Here is a 22,023-nt window from a genome sequence, read left to right on the forward strand (position 1 = left end):
CATGCCACTGCACTCCAGCCTGGGCGACTCTGTCTCAAAAAAAAAAAAAGAAATATACTATATAGTTCCTTATTAGTATATGATTTATTTATCTGTTTATTTATTTATTTATTTATTTTTGAGATGGGAGTCTCGCTCTGTCACCCAGGCTGGAATGCAGTGGCACGATCTCGGCTTGCGGCAGCCTCCACCTCCCTGATTCAAGCAATTCCCCTACCCTAGCCTCCCGAGTAGCTGGGATTACAGGCACACATCATGACACCTGTCTAATTTTTTTGTATTTTTAGTAGAGACAGGGTTTCACCATGTTTGCCAGACTGGTCTCGAATTCCTAACCTCAGGCAATCCGCCCGCCTTGGCTCCCAAGCAGCTCTGTGTCTCAGCTGAGTAACTGGGATTACAGGTGCCCACCAACACACCTGGCTAATTTTTGTATTTTTAGTAGAGATGGGGTTTTACCATCTTGGCCAGGCTGATCTTGAACTCCTGACCTTGTGATACACCCGCCTCAGCCTCCCAAAGTGCTGGAATTACAGGTGTGAGCCACTGCACCTGGCCAACTTACTTATATTTTTAAGTATGATGTAACTTATTAAAAATAAATTAGATATTTTGATGGAATTGGAAAGGAGGGGTAAGCTGAAAAAAGTGTGTATTTTTTATTAGAAGAACACTAATGAAGCATGTGTCCATAGAAAATAGATGAAGTGCCCTTTCCAAGTGTATCGGAAAGCAGAAGAAATGGCCTTTTGTTAGTTTTGTTTGTTTGCTTGTTGTTTTTGGTTTTTTTTTTTTTGGATGGAGTCTTGCTCTGTTGCCTAGGCTGCAGTGCAGTGGCGCCAATTTCGGCTCCCTGCAGCCTCTGCCTCCTGGGTTCAAGCGATTCTCCTGCCTCAGCCTTCCGGGTAGCTGGGGTTACAGGTACGTGCCACCACGCCAAGCTAATTTTTGTATTTTCTCTAGAGACAGGGTTTCACTACATTGGCCAGGCTGGTCTCGAACTCCTGACCTCAGGTGATCCACTCACCTCAGCCTCCCAAAGTGCTAGGATTACAGGCATGAGCCACTGCACCTGGCCTTGCTCGTTTTTTTTAAATATGTTTTACTGTGGTAAAATATCTAACATAAAATTTGCAGTTTTAACCATTTTTAAGTGTACAAACCAGTGGCATTAATTATATTCACAGTGTTGTACAACCATCACCACATTCTGTTTTCACAGCTTTTCATCACTCCAAGCAGAAACTCTGTACCGTTACACAGTAACTCCCCATTTCCTTCCACCCACCCTGGTAATCTCGAATCTACTTTCTGTTTCTATGAATTTGACTGTTCTAGGTATTTCATCTAAGAGGAATCATAATGCCTATGGTGTTTTCAAGGTTCATCACATTGTGGCATGTATCAGCACTTCATGCCTAAGTCATGGTCCGTTGTATGTAGACCACATGTTGTTTATCCATTCACCTGTGGATGGACACTTGGGCTGTGTCACTTTTCAGCTAGTGTGAAATGGTATCTCGTGGTTTTGATTTTCATTTCTTTAATGACTAATGATGTTGAGCACCTTTTCTTGCAGTCTTTTGTTAGTTTTTGAGTTCTTTCTAGCATGATAGGCCTCACAGCACTGGCCCTTAATGAGCAGATTATTTGGTCGAGAAATACCACTCTCCTGTTCATAGCATCATGGTGTGTAGAGTTTAGTCACAGAGTAGGCTCCTCCCAGGTGTTTCTTATTGAATGTGTGCATGAACATCCCCCCAGATTTCCAAGCCAGGGAGGAAAAGCCGTGTTGCTCTTTCTGTGTGGTGTCACCACCTCATCCTCAGCCCCATTTCATCCTGTCACTCTCTGGTTCTAGTTTAAGTTCCTGGGTTGAACTTCATGCTCATTTTCCTGTAATAACCGGCTCTAGCAAAAGTATAGCTGCAGGATAAAATTGCAACACTAGTAGTGTTGGTGGTAGTAATCAGTACTAGCTCACATTGATTATTTACCACATGCCAGGCACCGTACATGTGTTTTATATGAACTGACTTGCTTAATTTTCATGACCTACAGCTGTTCTGCAGATGGGAAAACTGAGGCGTGAAATCACTTGGTCAAGGTTACACAGCTCATAAGCAGCAGCACCAGGATTCTGCTCAGGCAGCCAGGCCCAGGCCCTTCCCCACCAAGCAGTAAGCCCTGCCACGTGCTGGTGCTGGCTATGCCCAGCCGCAAGCCATCTACCACGTGTGAGACGCTACGAACAGTCTATCTTGGCCGGGCGCAGTGGCTCAGTCCTGCAGTCCCAGCACTTTGGGAGGCCGAGGCAGGTGGATCACTTGAGGCCAGGAGTTCAAAACCAGCCTGGCCAACATGGTGAACCCCATCTGTACTAAAAGTATAAAAATTAGGTAGGTGTGGTGGTTCACACCTGTAATCCCAGCTACTTGGAGGCTGAGGCATGAGAATCCCTTGAATCCTGGAGGCAGAGGCTGCAGTGAGCCAAGATCACGACACTGCACTCCAGTCTGGGCTACAGAGTAAGACTGTCTCAAACAAACAATAAAAAGAACAATCTGTCTTGTAAGATAGAAGTTACAAAAGTGAATGAAAAGGGACTGGTTGCTAATGCTGTTGTTGTAAACACCCTTTAAAATATATCATTGGGGCTGGGCACAGTGGCTCATGCCTGTAATCATACCACTCTGCGAGGCTGAGGTAGGAGGACTGCCCAGAAGTTTGACACCAGCCTAGACAACATAGTGAGACCTTGTCTCTACAAAAATAAAATAAAACTAGCCAACCATGGTGGCTCATGCCTGTAGTCCCAGCTACCTGGGTGGCTAAGGTGGGAGGATTGCATAAGCCTGGGAGATTGAGGCCACAGTGAGCCAAGATTATGCCACTGCACTCCAACCTGGACAACAGAGCAAGACTCTGTCTTTAAATAAAGAAATATATAAAGTAATAAAATGTTCCATTTGGTTCTGAAATATTTTATTAGGATAGGCACAGTGGCTCACACCTATAATCCTACTACTTTGGGAGGCCAAGGTGGGCAGATCACTTGAGCCCAGGAGTTCGAGACCACCTTGGGCAACATGCAAGACCCTGTCTCTACAAAAAATACAAATATTAGCTGGGCATGGTGGTGTATGCCTGTAGTCCTGGCTATGTCGGAGGCTGAGGCAGGAGGATTGCTTGATCCCTGGAGGTTGAGGCTGCAGTGAGCCATGATCACACCAGTGTACTCCAGCCTGGGCAACAGAGTGAGACCCTGTCTCCAAAAATATATAAATATATGAGGTAGGCCAGGCTCGGTGGCTCACGCCTGTAATCCCAGCACTTTGGGAGGCCGAGGCAGGCAGATCACAAAGTCAAGAGTTCGAGACCAGCCTGACCAACATGGTAAAACCCCGTCTCTACTGAAAATACAAAAATTAGCCAGGCATGGTGGTGTGCACCTATAGTGCCAGTTACTTGGGAGGCTCACTCAGGAGAATCGCTTGAACTCAGGAGGTAGGGGCTGCAGTGAGCTGAGATCACGCCACTGCTACACTCCAGCCTGGGCGACAGAGCAAGACTCCATCTCACAAAAAGAAAAAAAAGGGAACTATGGGTGTTTTCTGATATAGTAGGGTAGCAATAGTTTTGTACAAGAGTCATAGGCATTTAAAACTAGAAGAGATTACAGAAGTCAGCCCTTTACCACTATGAACATAGAAGCAGTGAAACATGGAAAAGGCGTGTATCTCATTAGTGGCAAAGACTGGAGTAGAAAAGAAGTTTCTTGGCCGGGCGCGGTGGCTCACCCCTGTAATCCCAGCACTTTGGGAGGCCGAGGCGGGTGGATCACGAGGTCAAGAGATTGAGACCATCCTGGCCAACATGCTGAAACCCCGTCTCTACTGAAGATACAAAAATTAGCTGGGCGTGATGGCACGCACCTGTAGTCCCAGCTATTCGGGAGACTGAGGCAGGAGAATTGCTTGAATCTGGGAGGCGGAGGTTGCAGTGAGCTGAGATCGCGCCACTGCACTCCAGCCTGCCAATAGAGCGAGACTCCACCTCAAAAAAAAGAAAAAGGAAAGAAAAAGGAAAAGAAGTTTCTTTACTCTTTGTTCAAATAGTACCACATAAGGATCTTTTGAAGCCAAACAGAATGAGTATGTGTATACAAGTTGAATTGGCTGGAGGTCCTAGTAGTAAAGTTTCATAACTTCCAAGTATGTCTCTATTTCATATACTTAATTAATTCAACTCAGGACCATGATTAATCTGAATAATGTTTCCCTATATTCTTTTAACATTTATTCTATGTAGATTTTAGTCCATGGAGAACAGAACGAAATGGCCAGACTGAAAGCAGCACTGATTCGAGAATATGAAGATAATGATGAAGTTCACATAGAGGTTCATAATCCTCGGAATACAGAAGCAGTGACCTTAAACTTCAGAGGAGAAAAACTAGCCAAGGTAAAAGGTTATGGCTCCTGTCTATCCGATCCTTGTTTTTTCTTCATGAAAGACTGTACTTCATAAGAAAATAGATCTTTAGTCAAAAGAATATGCTTATTTCTGTCTATTTGTTATACTACAGGAATTTTATCCTTCTCCTTTCTGGCTTCTTTTGGTTCTGTTCATTCATTTCTTCAGGTGGAAAATGTTCAGCTAGATTAGATCTTAATGCAGCTGAATCTCATAGATCTTTAATCCACATCTCCACTTGCTTTTCCTTCCCACATCTGAGGGTAAAGAACTGTTCCTTACTGTTTGTTACTGTAGCCATGTATGTTTGTGTAGATATGGTGGAATATATGGAAACATTTTCTTTTTAAAAATTAATCGGCCAGGCTCAGTGGTTCACGCCTGTAATCCCAGCACTTTGGGAGGCTGAGGCGCATGGATCACTTGAGGTCAGGAGTTGGAGACCAACCTGGCCAACATGGTAAAACCCCGGCTCTACTAAAAATATATATATTTTTTAAAAAATTAGCTGGGCATGGTTGCCAGCTACTTGGGAGGTTGAGGTGGGAGAATCCCTCGAACCCGGGAGATGGAGGTTGCAGTGAGCTGCAATCGCGCCACTGCACTCCAGCCTGAGTGACAGAGTGAGACTCTGTCTCAAAACAAACAAAAAAGAAGTAATCAAGGCTGGGCACGGTGGCTCACTCCTGTAATCCCAGGACTTTGGGAGGCCAAGTCAGGCAAATCGCTTTAGCTCAGGAGTTCAAGACCAGCCTGGGCAACATGGTGAAAGCCAGTTCTACGAAAAATACAAAAATTAGCTGGGTGCGGTGGCATGTGCCTGTAGTCCCGGCTACCCGGGCGGCTGAGGTGGGAGGATGACTTGAGCCCAAGAGGTTGAGGCCACAGTGAGCCATTGTCCTGTCACTGTGCTCCAGCCTGGGTGACAGAGCAAGACCTTGTCTCAAAAAAATAAAAAAAGAATTGCTCATTTTTCAGAGTGAAGTGTACTGTTTTCAGAATTTGAAGTTGAAATAGTTAAGGAAAGCCTGAGCTGCCTTTTTAAAGGGATGCTGTCAGAAATCTGCATCTTTACTTCTGTTGATCACAACTCCTTTAGAAATACTTCTAAGGAAAACTTTTAAAAAATTATATATAATTTTAAATTTTTAAAAAGGAATTGAAATCAGTATGTTGAAGAGATATCCGCAGCTCCCATGTTCTGTTTTTTTGTTTTGAGATAGGGTCTCACTCTGTTGCCCAGGCTGGAGTGCAGTGGTGCATTCATGACTCACTGCGTCCTCGACCTCCCTAGGCTCAGCTGATCCTCCCATCTCAGCCTCCCAAGTAGCTGGGACTACAGGCACAAATAATTTTTTTTTTTTTTTTTTTTGAGAAGGAGTCTCGCTCTGTCGCCCAGGCTAGAGTGCAATGGCGCTCTCTCGGCTCACTGCAACCTCCGCCTCCCAGGTTCATGCAATTCTCCTACCTCAGCCTCCTGATTAGCTGGGATCACAGGCACCCACCACCACACCCGGCTAATTTTTTTTTGTATTTTTAGTAGAGACGGTGTTTCACCACATTGTCCAGGCTGGTCTCAAACTCCTGACTTCAAGTGATCCACCCATCTTGTCCTCCCAAAGTGCTGGGATTACAGGCGTGACCCACCATGCCCAGTCTCAGGCTCAAATTTTTAATGATTTAGTAGAAGGCTGAAATATCAACATATGGGCCAGGAGCTGTGGCTCACGTCCATAATCCCAGCACTTTGGGAGGCTGAAGTGGACAAATCATCTGAGGTCAGGAGTTCAAGACCAGCCTGGCCAACATGGAGAAAACCCTGTCTCTACTAAGGATACGAAAATTAGCCAGTTGTGGTTGTGCGCAACTGTAGTCCCAGCCACTCAGGAGGCTGAGGCAGGAGAATCGCTGGAACCTGGGAGGCGGAGGTTGCAGTGAGCCGAGATCACGCCACTGCACTCCAGCCTGGGCGACAGAGCAAGACTCCATCTTAAAAAAAAAAAAAAAAAAATGTTAATAGCAACTTTACAACACACTTTTAATACATAATGAGCCAAACCTGCAGATGCTAATTAATGAATATCCTTTCTTGAAGATGAATTGGAGGAAAAAAAGAAATTAGCAAAACTTAGGGTATGAGGTTTTTGTTGTAAATGGTTGTGGTTACTCCTGAGTCTTACTGTTCAAAAACTTCTCAGGGGCCAATTTAATAGTGTTTTTCTTATACCTGTAGAAAAATATACTCATTTGAGAATCTAGAACTGTATATTTCCCATCCTCCGCTGGTGGTGGATTTATGGGAAGAAAAAATAAAGTTTTGCAGTCAGACAGTTTAGAAGATGAATTGAACTGAGTTCAGGAAAAGCTGGGTTTCTTATTGGAGTGTTCTGTTTCTCACCTATGATTTTAATGATTTAAAATCATTACCTTTAGTTGTTTTTCTTTCTCAAGTACAACATCACTATATTAAAATTAATCTCCTAGGAGCAAAGGTTCTTTTCTGAAAGCTACCAGCAGTTAAGGAGAAAATAACCCTAAGAAATCCTATGAAATGCAACCCTCTGTGTTTATAGTTATGAGAACAAATATAGCACTGCCTGGTTGCTGTTTGCCCTTACTTGCTTAAAGGTAAACAAGTATGGAACACACTGCGTTTATTCCCTTGAGCTCATTTACGTGCAGTTGAGAGAAGTTATATTTAAGAATACTGGGTTTCAGCCAGGCGTGGTGGCTCACGCCTGTAATCCCCGCTCTTTGGGAGGCTGTAGCAGGCAGATCCCTTAAGCTCAGGAATTCAAGATCAGCATGGGCAACATGGTGAAACCCCATCTCTACAAAAAATACAAAAAAAAAGCCAGGCTTGGTGGTACACATGGTGAGCGATGATCACACCACTGCATTCCAGCCTGGGTGACAGTAATACTCTGTCTCAAAAAAATAAATAAATTACGTGTTTTTTTTTTTTTTTTTTTTTTGCGACGGAGTCTCGCTCTGTCGCCAGGCTGGAGTGCAGTGGTGCAATCTCAGCTTACTGCAACTTCTGCCTCCTAGGTTCATGACATTCTCCCGCCTCAGCCTCCCGAGTAGCTGGGACTACAGGCGCCCGCCACCAGGGCCAGCTAGTTTTTTGTATTTTTAGTAGAGATGGAGTTTCACCATGTTGGCCAGCCAAGATGGTCTCAATCTCTTGACCTCTTGATCTGCCCGCCTCGGCCTCCCAAAGTGCTGGAATTCCAGGTGTGAGCCACCGCGCCCAGCCATACATGAGACTTTTTAAAAATGAATAGTGGGGCTGAGTGTGGTGGCTCACACCTGTAATTCCAACACTTTGGGAGGCCAAGGCGGGTGGATCACCTGAGGTCAGGAGTTCGAGACCAGCTGGCCAATGTAGCAAAGCCCCATCTTTACTAAAAATACAAAAATTAGCCGGGCATGGTAGTGGGTACCTGTAATCCCAGCTACTTGGGAAGCTGAGGTGGGAGAATCGCTTGAACCTGGGAGGCAGAGGTTGCAGTGAGCTGAGATTGTGCCACTGCACTCCAGCCTGGGCGACAGAGTGAGACGCCGTCTCAAAAAAAAAAAGAATAGTGGGTTTCATGTTTGTAATATTTTTGTTTTTAAGTGGTTGTTATTTTATTCTCTTAAAAGTGTTTCTCCCTCAATTTATGAGCTCACCCATAACCTGTTTTTATTGACCTTTTTATTCAAAGCCACTGCTGCTGCTTTTAGTGTTAGGTGTACCACAGCCTCCCAGACTTGTATCAGTGGACCTCACTCTCTGTTGTGAGTTTGCAGCCAGCCTGAGGGAGTGCATGTGTGTGTTTCACGGGGACTTCCCGGCCTTCCCTACTACAGTGCAGCTAGTGAGAGCTTTCTTAAACCCCAGCACTTAGTAAGTTCCTTGCTTGTTGAACTGATTAGAACTGAACTATGCCAGATCTGCCACTGTGACTCTTCTCTTTGACACTGGTAGCAATGCGACTGCCCTCATCATAGAGATATCAAACATTTTATGTTTTTCATGGTTAAATCCATATGTTGTTTTCATAGTTCAAAGACGTTATGGTCATCATTATGATGAACTGCATTTTACTGTCTGAAAAACTGCATTTTACCAGGTTCTATTTTCTTCAAGTATTTTTTTTTTTTACAGGTTATGGGATTTTTAGCAGACAAAAAACCAGAACAAGGCCAGCGGGTCTCAGGAATACTTGTTAAAAGAAACTTTAATTATCACATACTTTCTCCTTGCGACCTGTCCAGTAAGTATACTATTAAATGTCAAATCTAACTTCACCTTAGCACTGAAAGAAAATCTATGAAAACTTCTCTTCACCTTGTGGCCAAATTTTAAGTAACAGACAAATAAAAAAGGAATAGGTGCAAGTTAGCTAATTAGCTTTGTACCTATAGTAGTAGTTCACAGGAGGAGAAAAAAAACACCTCCCGTGAACTACTGAAAGATTGAAATTATTCGTGAAATCACTTTCTTCGTCTTTGGAAACATAAGTTCGTTTCTGAGTTCACCCGATTTTCTACCCTCTACAACAGACTGGTGGGCTTTTATTTTCTGAAGTGACTTTGGATTCCCCAGATAAGTCATTTGGTTTTTAGGACCTTTGCATAAGCATTTCAGTTTTTTATGACCTTTACATCACTTGCTGGGCCTTTCTATTCCTTCACCATTCCGAAAGGAGTAGGAACAAAAACTTGTATAATTTCTTTAAAAGCAAAAAAGTATTAATGTAAAGCCTAATTTTTTCATTATTTTGGAACTTTCGACATCCAAATAAGTAACACCAACTATATAACTGACGCCTCTAATGTGTGTGTATAAATTGAAGCTCATTGTAGAGAAAAATGAAAAATTGGGCCAGGTGCAGGGGCTCACGCCTGTAATACCAGCACTTTGGGAGGCCGAGGCAGGTGGATCACAAGGTCAAGAGATCGAGACCATCCTGACCAACATGGTGAAACCGACTCTACTGAAAATATAAAAATTGGTGTGGTGGCACGTGCCTGTAGTCCCAGCTACTCGGGAGGCTGAACGTGGAGGTGGAGGTTGCAGTGAGCTGAGATAGTGCCACTGCATTCCAGCCTGGTGACAGAGCGAGATGCCATCTCAAAAAAAAAAGAAAAATTGCACAAAACTAATAAGATTACATTTAAGTTTGTAAACTGCTTTTTTCCCAAAGTTGATACACAGTTCCATGTGCATTCTTTGTCTTTATAAATTTACTGAGCCATCAGTAAGTCATTTTCCAATGAATATGGTGTTATCTTCAAGTAAATGCTGTGCTCAAGGTGATTTACATGGTACTAATACATTATATGTACTTTATGCTGGAATAAAAAATAGCAGTGGCTGAACATGGTGGCTTACGCCTATAATCCCAACATTTTGGGAGGTCAAGGTGGGCAGATGACAAGATCAGGAGTTTGAGACCATCCTGGTCAACATGGTGAAACCCTGTCTCTACTAAAAATACAAAAATTTGCTGGGTGTGGTGGCACGTGCCTGTAGTCCCAGCTAGTCGGGAGGCTGTGGCAGGAGAATTGCTTGAATGTAGGAGGTGGAGGTTGCAGTGAGCCGAGATCACGCCATTGCACTCCAACCCGGGCAACAGTGTGAGACTCTGTCTCAAAAAAGAAAAAAAAAAGGAAAAGAAAAATAGCAGCAGTGGTGAGGTATTTACCTATGAGATTGCCCAGCTATCAGACTTCATAGCATCATAGGTCATTGTCTGACTTGTGCCTTCATTCCGAGTTACTGAGCTCTTACTCTTATGCCACATAGTCCTAGCCCTTGAAATCAGTCTAATGAGGGAAGCAATCTTGGAAAGAGCTAGTCCCAGTATTGCTCAGTGGCATATAGAAGTGCATGATAAGTATGTGAAGACAGACAGTGCACCTCAGCAGTTGGGAAAAGCTTGGTAAATTAGGCAGCCCTTGTGCCAGGTGGTGAAAGATTGTTGGGAGTTACCAAGGAAAGAAGGCAGATGACAGCTGGCATACCAGCTCTATGGCATCCAAGAACCTGGTATGTTTGGGAACATGAGGTGCTTTCTTTTCCTTTTTTTTTTTTTTTTTTTTGAGACAGAGTCTTGCTCTGTTGCCCAGGCTAGAGTGCAATGGCACGATCTCAGCTCACTTCTACCTCTGCCTCCCGGGTTCAAGCAGTTCTCTGCCTCAGCCTCCTGAGTAGCTGGGATTACAGGCACCCGCCACCACGCCCAGCTGATTTTTGTACTTTTAGTGGAGATGGGGTTTCACCGTCTTGGCCAGGCTGGTCTTGAACTCCTGACCTCATGATCCACCCGCCTTGGCCTCCCAAAGTGCTGGGATTACAGGCATGAGCCACCGCACCTGGCCATGAGGTGCTTTCTTACTGCTGGAGCAGAAGTTAACTGAAGGAGAAAGGTGGGGACATAGGGAGATCGGTGGGGAAATGTAAGGTGGTACCAAATTAAGGAGCATCTTGTTAGCTTTCTGAAAAACATGTTGACATTTACTTTGCTTTTATTTCTTTTTTCTTTGCTCCTGGTATGTGTTTTGTAGGACTGGTATTGTTTCTTCAAGTCTATTCTAATTTTCTTTTCAGATTATACTGACTTGGCAATGAGCACTGTAAAGCAGACCCAAGCCATTCCATATACTGGTCCCTTTAATTTGCTCTATTACCAGCTGCAGAAGTTGACAGGTGTGTGTGTATTGAAATTCATTTCGTTGTTTTCTGTCTTTTTAAAGATAATTTTCTACCTAGAAAAGAATGTTACTTAATTTTGATAATTATCTCAGAATTGTATGTTTTATTAATATAAATGATTATGTTATTATTGCCTTTATGTGAAATTTTAGAAAATACACTCATGTTCTTGCCTGATGGTCCTGTGAAAAAAAAATAAGAAAAACTTTAAAAAAATTAAAAAAAGAAAATATACTCAAAAAATTTTTTAATTCTGTAATACTTATCTTTGACCCACTTAAAATCTAGTAGTCTCTTTTCCTTGTTTGAAGTCTCTTTTACTTGACCATACCTAAAATTTTATCTGTTTCTTTTCTTTGATCAGTGAAAATAATTTTTCTGGCTCTATCGATACCAGTCTATACAGCAGGTTTTGTAAGAGTTCATGACCACTGGCCAAAGGCCAATGAGAAAATAAACCTAGTCTGTTTTCATATTAGACCATTTGAGTTTGAGATTTTGTGTATTAACATCATGAGGGGCAGTGACTAAATTAAAAGGTGTGGACTTTCTGATAAAGCAAGAATACTTCATATTACAAAATATATTTTCCATCAGTCACGCTCTTCATGACTCATGAAGTACTACCATAAAATAAACCAGTAGAAAGAACCTTTTTTTAAAACCTCGGAACCTTGCATTAGTATAATCTGTCATAACATAGAAGGTTAATAAAATATGTCTGAACTGTCCTTGAGTAAGAGGATGCTAGAAAGACCAGAAAAGTCTCTTGAACAATAGAATTTCGCTGTAGAATGTTGAAGCTTACGAAGACAGAAGGTAGACAAAACTAGTTGGCAACAATTGACTAATTTTATGTCATACGTTAAAAGATGCTAGTAGAAGGCTAAATCTCTTGTATACAAAACATAGATGTTTGAACACCACTTAAGTTTGCTACTGATAAAATGTTTGATGTCCGAGGTAAATGCTACCTAGATAGATGAATGTTTGCAATACATGTTCAGACCTTTCCGTTGCTATACTTTGCTGTTTAAAAATTGACTATACAAATGAGTTACTAACTTTTTCATTGTGTAGCTGCTTTAACTGTCTCTATAAACAAATGAATGGTCTCTGGAAGATTATCAGAAAAGTATATACATCTTATAGTTACATCTTTCTTTCAGGTGATGTGGAAGAATTAGAAATTCAAGAAAAACCTGCTCTGAAAGTGTTCAAAAATATTACTGTAATACAAGAACCAGGCATGGTGGTATTAGAAGTAAGAAAAGATCATTTACCTAAACAATGAGAGAAAAAAGTTTTAAAAAGAGTTCATCAACAATTGTAGAGAATATTAGTTTCTTCCCAATTAGAAAAAGAATATTGTTGGAAAGTGAGTGTGTGTGTGTGTGTGTGTGTGTGTGTATCTCTTATAAAACCTGCTGTATATAAAACATATATATGTTTTAAGGACCAGCATTAAGTATTATTAAGTAGCTGAGCATTTTCTATGTAGTCACAAAAACCTAATAATAAATTAAGGGTTTGTATTTAGTATGTGCAGTAAGTATAGTCCTTTCATATAAATCTTACCTGATTTTATGGTATTCCAGGATGTCTTTAGTTATATCAAAAGGTTTTATAATTCTTAAGGAAAAAATTTAATTATGTTAAATTAAAACAAACTTAGGTACCACTCGTTAAAAGAGCAGAATTTTGAAGATTCAAATAAACAACAATAAAGTGACCCAAATCTGGAAAGGACAGAAATTATTAAATTAAGTGATGTGGTTCCTGTTAGAATTTTAAACTCCAGCTTGTGGAGTTTGGAAGACAGATACCAAAGGAATTGCATGGTTGATTTTGATAGATTGGCACCTGTTAAGTTTAAAGAAGGATTTTCAAAGTGAGTCCTACCATTGAATAGTCCAGGGAGGTATCTTATCTACTGCTATGCCCCAAGGTAGAATTGTATATAAATTGCCAAGGTAGATGGTCAACTATTTCATTCATACATTCTAATTTTTTTTTCTTTTTTTGAGATGGAGTCTTGCTCTGTCACCCAGGCTGGAGTGCCGTGGTGTGATCTCAGCTCACTGCAACCTCCACCTCCCAGGTTCATACGATTCTCCTGCCTCAGCCTCCCGACTAGCTGGGACTACAGGTGCATACCACCATGCCCAGCTAATTTTTGTACTTTTAGTTAGAGATGGGGTTTCACCATGTTGGCCAGGATGGTCTTGAACTCCTGACCTCAAGTGATCCACCCACCTCGCATACATTCTATTTTTAAAACAAAAAAGATTTGTCAGCTTTGGTCCCAATACAATCCTGTGATTTAAGTCTAAATTTGATTCATAAGGCTAAAAGCAACTAAAGAAAGTATCAGGCCAGGCCCAGTGGCTCACAGCTGTAATCCTAGCACTTTGGGAGCCAAGGCGGGCGAATCACCTGAGGTCAGGAGTTCGAGACCACCCTGGCCAACATGGTGAAACCCCATCTCTGCTAAAAGTGCAAAAATTACCCAGAAGTGGTGGTGGGCACCAAAAGTCCCAGCTACTTGGGAGGCTGAGGCAGGAGAATCACTTGCATCTGGGAAGCAGAGGTTGCAGTGAGCCAAGATCGCACCACTGCACTCCAACGTGGGTGACAGAGTGAGACCCTGTCTCAAAAGAAAAAACGAAAAACAAAGTGTGAAAAGGAGTAGTTATCTATAAACATGAAGTTACATACAACAATATGTAAAATGTTAATATCAGAAAAAGGGAGAAAGTTACTAGAGACATTAATTTAGCTCATTCTACTAAATACTATTAGAGTCTGCGTATGATGGCTCACACTTGTAATCCTAGCACCTTGGGAGGCCAAGGTGGGCAGATCACTGGAATCCAGGAGTTCAAGACCAGCCTGGGTAACACAGCAAGACCCTGCCTCTATAATTCATTCATTCATTTATACATGCATAGTAGGTAATATATTTTTGTTCCTAGGGTAAACACGTCAGAGATTATTTACCCTAGGAACAAAAGCCAGGGGATCTGAGGCTCAGTGTAGAAGCAAAAGTAAATATTTTAAAATATTGCGCTCTTGGCCAGGCGCTGTGGCTCCCACCTGTAATCCCAGCACTTTGGGAGGCCGAGGTGGGCGGATCACCTGAGGTCGGGAGTTCGAGACCAGCCTGACCAACATGGAGAAACCCCATCTCTACTAAAAATATAAAATTAGCCGGGCGTGGTGGTGCATGCCTGTAATCCCAGCTACTTGGGAGGCTGAGGCAGGAGAATCGCTTAAACCCAGGAGGCAGAGGTTGCAGTGAGCCAAGATCACGCCATTGCACTCCAGCCTGGGCAACAGGAGCAAAATTCCATCTCAAAAAAAAAAAAGAAAAAAACTTACCCTCTTCACATTCTGTCTGTAGTCATATGCTATACTAAATATAAGCATTAGGAATTTGAGTTCAGTCCCAGTACCAGTAATTATCCTGTACAAGTTACTTTTGAGTCTGTTTTCTCTTTTATAAAATGAAATTAATTATGCTATTTGTTATGAAAATTAAATGATAATGCCTATAAAACATGTCAAAAGGAAGTGCTCAGTATAATTTTGTTCTTTATAGAATATTAGAGAAGTATTGTAGTATTAATTTCAGTAAACAGTGAGTCAGTGAATTTCAGTGAAAATACTGGAAGCAGTAGTTCCATATGTAGAGTCCATGGTTTGGTGGGTTGTAGTCGTAGCTTTTGTGGTTGGTCACTATAGGTAGGTCACTTCCTAATTCTGCCTTTTGCTTTCCAGTGGCTGGCAAACCCTTCTAATGATATGTATGCGGATACAGTAACAACTGTGATATTGGAAGTTCAGTCAAATCCCAAAATAAGAAAAGGTAAGAGTTCATTTATTTTTATCCTTTTTTTTTTTTTTTTTTTTTTTTGTGGAGACGGAGTCTAGCTCTGTTGCCCAGGCTGGAGTGCAGTAGCACAATCTCGGCTCACTGCAACCTCCGCCTCCCAGGTTCAAGCGATTCTCCTTCCTCAGCCTCCCGAGTAGCTGGAATTATAGGTGCCCACCACCACGCCCAGCTAATTTTTGTGTTTTTAGTAGAGATGGGGTTTCACTGTGTTGGCCAGGCTGGACTTGAACTCCTGACCTCGTGATCCACCTGCCTCAGCCTCCCAAAGTGCTGAGATTACACGTGTGAGCCACCGCATCTGGCCACTCATTTTTATCCTTTAATTGTTTCATTTTTCTTATGTTTCTGTGAACTAAAAAGCAGTAAATAGACTCCTAACAAACTTGATCATTTCTGTGTGATCTTTAAGATATACACAGCAATGCGTATTGTTAGTATTTTGCTTATTTTTATCCTGGCTCTTCACTCATACTGCAAAAACCTGGCTGTAGTTAAGACTAAGGTAAAATCCTTTTAGAAGCAGTCCTCTTAAAAATAATTGAATCTGAAATTCCAAAATATTGATGAATTGAGCCAGTTAGATTAGGAAGATATGCTACTATCTTCATATTTAATAAAATTTGTTGAACAGAATTGAATCACCCTGTGGGACAATTTTCAACCAGAGAAAACAGTAAAGATATTTTTGTGTTATTTGATTCTATTTTATACTTAAGTCAGCATAATATGTCTTTTTTTTTTTTTCTTTTTTTGAAACAAAGTCTTACTTTGTTGCCCAGGCTGCTCTCAAATGCCTGGGCTCAAATGATGCTCTCACTTCAGCCTCCTGAGTGGCTGAGACTACAGGCATGAGCCACTGTACCCTGCTCTTTACATGTTTTGAGCTGTGAGTCTCTGGCATATGGAGTAGTCCTATGTGCTGTGCTGGGGAAAGTGACCGTACAGGAAGTATTCTGGGAAGCCTCAGCCTTTACCCTTCACATGCCATTAGAACCTGGGCTCTGAGAGAGTAGTATTGTTCTTTGAAAATACACAGTTAGTTAGTTCTTTGATTTCATGAGAAAACAGTTTAGCAGACTACTTTATAATTTATTTCTTACGCTGCATCTGTAATATAAACAAATAAATACTTAGACAATCTAAATCTGTTATTCATTTGAGTCACTGGTATTTGAATTTGTTTTCAGTAATTGTAAGAATGATCATTTGGACATCATTTGATAACTTGTTTTAGTTGAATTAACTCATGGGAAATGGCTCCTCCCATGTGCCTGTAACACAAGAGACAGCTGTGCGTTTATATAAGCCACAGAAGAATGCCGCACCCTTGATTCTTACATGATGCTTAGGGTCACAGTCTTAATCCTGGGGTACAAAATATTGACAGAAAAAATGCAGTTGTCAATTTTCTCTTACAGTTGGGCACGGTGGCTCACACTTGTAATCCTAGCACTTTGGGAGACTGAGGCGGGCGGATCCCTTAAGGTCAGGAGTCTGAGACCAGCCTGGCCAACATGGTGAAACCCCGTCTTTTCTAAATACACAAAAAAAATTAGCCGGGGGTGGTGGCAGGCACCTGTAATCCCAGCTACTCAGGAGGCTTAGGCACGAGAATTGCTTGAACCTGGGAGGCGGAGGTTGCAGTGAGCAGAGATCACGCCACTGCACTCCAGCCTGGGTGACAGAGTGATACTTCATCTCAAAAAAAAAAAAAAAAAATTGTTTTTCTCTTACTTATCTTAGGTGGTAAAAATAAAGGTGTGCAGGGTGGGAAGGAGGATCTTTTTATTTATTTATTTATTTTTTTGAGACACAGTTTCGCTCTTGTTGCCCAGTCTGGAGTGCAATGGCCCAATCTCAGTTCACCGCAACTTCCGCCTCCTGGGTAGCTGGAATTACAGGCGTGCACCACCATGCCCGGCTAATTTTTCGTGTTTTTAGTAGAGACAGGGTTTCTCCACGTTGGTCAGGCTGATCTCAAACTCCCAACCTCAGGTGATCTGTCCGCCTCAGCCTCCCAAAGTGCTGGGATTACAGGCGTGAGCCACCGCACCCAGCTGCAGGAGGATATTTTTATTTTTTTATTTTATTTTTATTTATTTTGAGATGGAGTCTCTGCCTATCACCCCGGCTGGAGTACAGTGGCGTGATCTCAGCTCACTGCAGCCTCCACCTCCTGGGTTCATGCGATTCTCCTGCCTCAGTCTCCTGAGTAGCTGGGATTAGAGGCGTCCGCCACCACGTCTGGCTAATTTTTGTATTTTTAGTAGAGACGGGATTTCACCATGTTGGTCAGGCTGGTCTCAAACTCCTGACCTTGTGATCTGCCTGCCTTGGCCTCCCAAGGTGGTGGGATTACAGGCTTGAGCCACCACACCAGGCCTAGGAGGATCTTTTTAAAAGATCATGAGTAAGGAGTGGTGCAGAAGTTAGGAAAGTGACGTGGGGAAGAGGGTTAGGTGCGGAGAGCAGAATCATGCCCAGGGGCTTTGGGCCACGCAGCTTTCAGCTCTAAGGCCTCCATCCTCTAAGAGCACAGCTGGCCTTCACTTCCTATCTTAGTCTGTTCAGTTCAAGTAAAATGCCACCAAGGTTGCTTTCTCTTCACTATATTCTGATGCCCTTTTGTAAAATGAAGTCTTTTTTGTAATAGTCAACTAATTAGAAATTGATATACTTTTCTGAAAAATGAAGTTTCTATGCAAAAATGGCATTTTTTTAGGCCGGTTAGGATGATGTGTGACTGCAAGGTCTTTGGTGATGTTTAGGGTCTGAGCTCTGCCAGCCTGTTTTCCATTTGGCAGAGGAGGGATCACAGAGATGTCAGGGTGGCATTGGCTGTTCTGATGAGGGCTCTGCCTAGCAGTGGCGCTGAAGAGCAAGAGGCGCTGTGGCGTCAGATCTTCTCCACAGAGCGCATGTGTGTCTCACACAGGAAGGAATGCATGGCCTGTCGTAGGTTGGTTTGCCTTTATCTTGATTATTTCTCTTAATGCTCCAGTCCAAAATGAAATGTACCTTTACTCTAATCAGCAGTAATTGAATTTAAAATAATTATCACTATTTTATTAGTGATCCCTCTGACGCTAATAATAAAAACATTCATTCCTTTGGTTAGCCTCTGGCCATTGCAGCAGAGGTTCATTGCAGACAGGTCAGAACTGCGCTGTTTCCATGTGTTCCGTGTATTTAGCGTTTGTTGAGCTGGTTGGGTGCCTTGTGTTTCCTAGTTCTTCCCCATTTTGTAGTTTATGGAGAATGAGGTTTATATTCCTCTGGGATGATGAAGTGCTTGCATATTTTCATTAACGTTCGACAGATATTTACCGAGCACCCAAAGTGCTGGGATTACAGGCATGCCTCGAAATGCTTGCAAAACATCAGTGAACAAAGCAAACAGATCTGCCCCCTCCAAGGATCTGACATTCTGGTGTGTCCCAGGGCTTCCTGATAGGGTCTGGAGTTGGGCACATCCCATAGAGTCTTGCTGGCTATTGTAAGGACCTCAGACTTTCAGTGTGAGTAAAATGAGGCAATGCTGCAGAGCTTTGAGTGGGGCTGAGACAGGATCTGATAGTTTTTAAAGGATTACCGTGGTGCTTGCTGAAAGTAGACTGTTAAGAGGGCAAGCAAGAAAGTAGAGGCTCCAGCTGGGATCTGCTTCAGACATCCAGGTGGCACACAGTGGCCCAGATTAGGGTGGAAGTCGTGGGGATATCGCAAAGTGGCTGGATTCTGGAGTTGTTTTAATAAAGCCAGCAGTATTTCCTGTTGGATTAGCTGTAAGTGGTGACAGAAAGAGAACAGACAGGATGAACTTTAACATAATGATCCGGGGTATGTATGTGATACATTAGCATGGCGAGTTGTCACTCGCGGGGCTAAGTTTTAATAAGTAGCACTTGCTCCTTTCAAAGGTGACAAGTATTGCAAGAACTGGTACACATGACACTTACGCTGCTCAGGAGGAAGTTGATTCTGTATATTTATTATTTATCACACTGACTTCTTCCTATCCAAACCTGGGATTTTCACATTGAGAGCAGAGTCAGCGACTGTGGCCCACAAGCCACACCTAGCCCGCCTGCTTTGGTAAGTACGGTGTTACCGAAGCACAGCCGTGCGCACTGGTTCATCTCCTCTGATGCCGCTTTCCTGCTACAGCAGCAGAATTGAGTCATTGCGACAGCGACCCTATGGTCTGCAAAGCCTAGAATGCCATCTGGCCATTTACAGAAAAAGTTGCCCTCTTCTCAAGGCACCTCTGTGAAACAATCCCATTCTTCCTTGATGGCACTTTTCTCCCTTTTCATAACTTAGCCTCCTGACACTTCAGTCCATATTCTGGAAACAACTTGTATTTGTATCTGCGCGGTGTGTGTGTGTGTGTGTGTGTGTGTGTGTGTGTCTCACCACCAACCTCAGTTTATGTGTCCCCATTCTTAACCAAAGGGGAAATCTTACATATTTTCAAAATACATTATTTTGTTTTTATATTCCATAACATTCTTCTGTTTTACACGGCACCTGTTTTCAGCATGTGTGTGTCCTGTTTTGACACACAGACCTATTAAGGACAGGCATACGTGTCGGATGATTGTATATTCTGTGTTTAATATGATCTCATGTGTCTGATGAGTTTGTCTAAATATTAATGCAGGAATTTGCAAATATATACATACATATATACACACACATAAACTTTGGAAAGTTTCAGTAGTTTCATAGCTTAGATATTTATTTTTTAATATATTTTGTGAGACTGTTTTTACATGTCAATTAAGTGCTTATTTTAGTAATTAATAATAAAACTAATGATAATTAAAGTATAAAAGTTCTATTATGTAGCTGTCTTGGCTAGCACCTGGTTAGTTTTTTGTCTTTGTGTTTTTTTATATTTTTATTTTACTTTATTTTTCGAGACAGGGTCTCACTCTGATGCAGGCTAGAGTACAGTGGTGCGATCTCAGCTCACTGCAGCCTCGACCTCCTGGGCTCAAGTTGTCCTCCTACCTCAGCCCTCCAAGTAGCTGGAACTACAGATGTGTACCAGCATAGCTGGCTAATTTTTGTATTTTTTATAGAGACAGGGTTTCTCCATGTGGCCTAGGCTAGTCTCAAACGCCTGAGCTCAAGTGATCTACCCACCTTGGCCTCCCAGAGTGCTAGGATTACAGGTGTGAGCCTCTGCACCTGGGCTTTTTTTTTTTTTTTTTTAAATGGAGATGGGGTCTCTCTATGTTGCCAAGGCTGGTCTCAAACTCCTGGGCTCAAGCAGTCCTCCCTTCTCAGCCTCCCAAAGTGCTGAGATTATAGGCGAGTAGTTAGTTGTATATACAGTTGAAATTCATGGATTAAAAAGAATTAGATGAACTATGGTTTGAATTATAGAATAGTTTAGGAGAAATTACAATTTTGGGTCTTTTCCATAGAGTAGATTGAAATAGGTATGTGGGAGTGCAGAATTGAGTTAATAAAGCTACACTTAGATGATATACTATTTTAAAAAGTCATAGTGTTACATGAGAAAGTAATTACTTGGGCTGAGAAATTGAAAGTGCATTGAAGAAATCATAATTTTTGAAGTCTCTTTGAAATGACAGAGTCTTAGCCAGGCATGGTAGCACACAAGTAGCCTAGCTACTTGAGAGGCTGAGATGAGAGGATCACTTGAGCCCAGGAGTTCAAGGTTACAGTGAGCTAGGATAGCACCACCGCACTCCAGCCTGGGCAACAGAGCATGACACTCTTTCTAAGGAAAAAAAAGAAGAAAGAAATTGCAGTCTTATATTACATTTTCCTGTTGATAGGTGAGTCCATAAGATTATTTCTGGTATTTTCCCCCATTTCATACACACACACATGCACACACACACACATACACATGTATATATATAAAAAATATATAAAAGAGGAAGTTGATCATGTACATTTATTATTTATCTAACTGACTTCTTCCTATCTAAACTTCGGATTTTCATATTTGGACCAGCCCAGCTTTCAGCTCTAAGGCCCCCATCCTTCTAAGAGCTCAGCTGGCCTTCGCTTCCTATCTTAGTCTGTTCAATCCAGATCAAATGCCACCAAGGTTGCCTTCTCTTCATTATATTCTGATAGCCTTTTTGTAAAATGAAGTCTTTTTTGTTTGTTTTATATACATATATATATATGAACATGACATTAAATGGTAAAAATATTCATATATATAGGGTGTATGTGTGTTTTGTCTGAAGGATTTTAAAATTCTGCACTATTTTTTTGTGACAACATTATTGATACATAATTCACATACAGTTCATCCATATAAAGTGTAGAATTCAGTGATTTTTTAGCATATTAAGGGTTGTACAACCATCACCACAATCAACTTTAAAACATTTACCTCACACCAGGCCAGACATGGTGACTCACACCTGTAATCCCAGCACTTTGGGAGGCCCAGGGGAGCAGATTGCTTGAACCCAGGAGTTTGAGACCAGCTTGGGCAGCATGGTGAAACCCCGTCTCTACACACACACAAACACACACACACACACACACACACACACACACACAGAATTAGCCGGGCATGGTGGTGCATGTAGTCCCAGCTACCTGGGAGGCTGAGGTGAGAGGATCACCGGAGCCCAGAGGTTAAGGCTACAGTGAGTTGTGATCACACCACTACAGTCCAGCCTGGGCAACAGAGCAAGACCCTGTCTCTAAATAAATAAATAAATAAACAACCACCTCCAAAAAGGAACCCCATATCCCTTACTTGTGATGCCCCAATCTCTATATTCTCCCCAACTCAAAGCAACCACTGAGTTACTTCCCGCCTCCCTGGATGTGCCTGTTCTCAGCATTTCAGATAAATGGAATCATACAATATATAGCCTTTGATGACTGGCTTCCTTCGCTATGCTGTGTTCACAGTTCATCCGTCTTCACATAAATTGGTCCTTCA

The 22,023-nt window shown here is 42.1% G+C and overlaps 1 protein-coding gene across 5 annotated transcripts in view; it reads left to right on the forward strand.

The window, feature by feature from the left end:
• The window catches only part of CPSF3 (cleavage and polyadenylation specific factor 3), a 50,930-nt gene that overhangs the window by 21,157 nt on the left and 7,750 nt on the right, over positions 1–22,023 (forward strand). For 3 of the 5 annotated variants that reach the window (XM_003908254.5, XM_017947273.3, XM_017947274.2), the window contains 5 exons: positions 4,312–4,464; positions 8,630–8,738; positions 11,078–11,176; positions 12,352–12,446; positions 14,963–15,050. In XM_003908254.5, coding sequence (XP_003908303.1) covers positions 4,312–4,464; positions 8,630–8,738; positions 11,078–11,176; positions 12,352–12,446; positions 14,963–15,050 — 544 coding nt within the window. Of the gene's footprint in view, positions 1–4,311; positions 4,465–8,629; positions 8,739–11,077; positions 11,177–12,351; positions 12,447–14,962; positions 15,051–17,845; positions 18,037–22,023 lie in introns of all 5 variants that reach the window. The other 2 variants (XR_002516509.2, XR_002516510.2) reach the window with 2 other exon arrangements.

This window comes from Papio anubis, chromosome 14 (genome assembly GCF_008728515.1).
Source record: "Papio anubis isolate 15944 chromosome 14, Panubis1.0, whole genome shotgun sequence".
NCBI classification, from domain to species: Eukaryota; Metazoa; Chordata; class Mammalia; order Primates; family Cercopithecidae; genus Papio; species Papio anubis.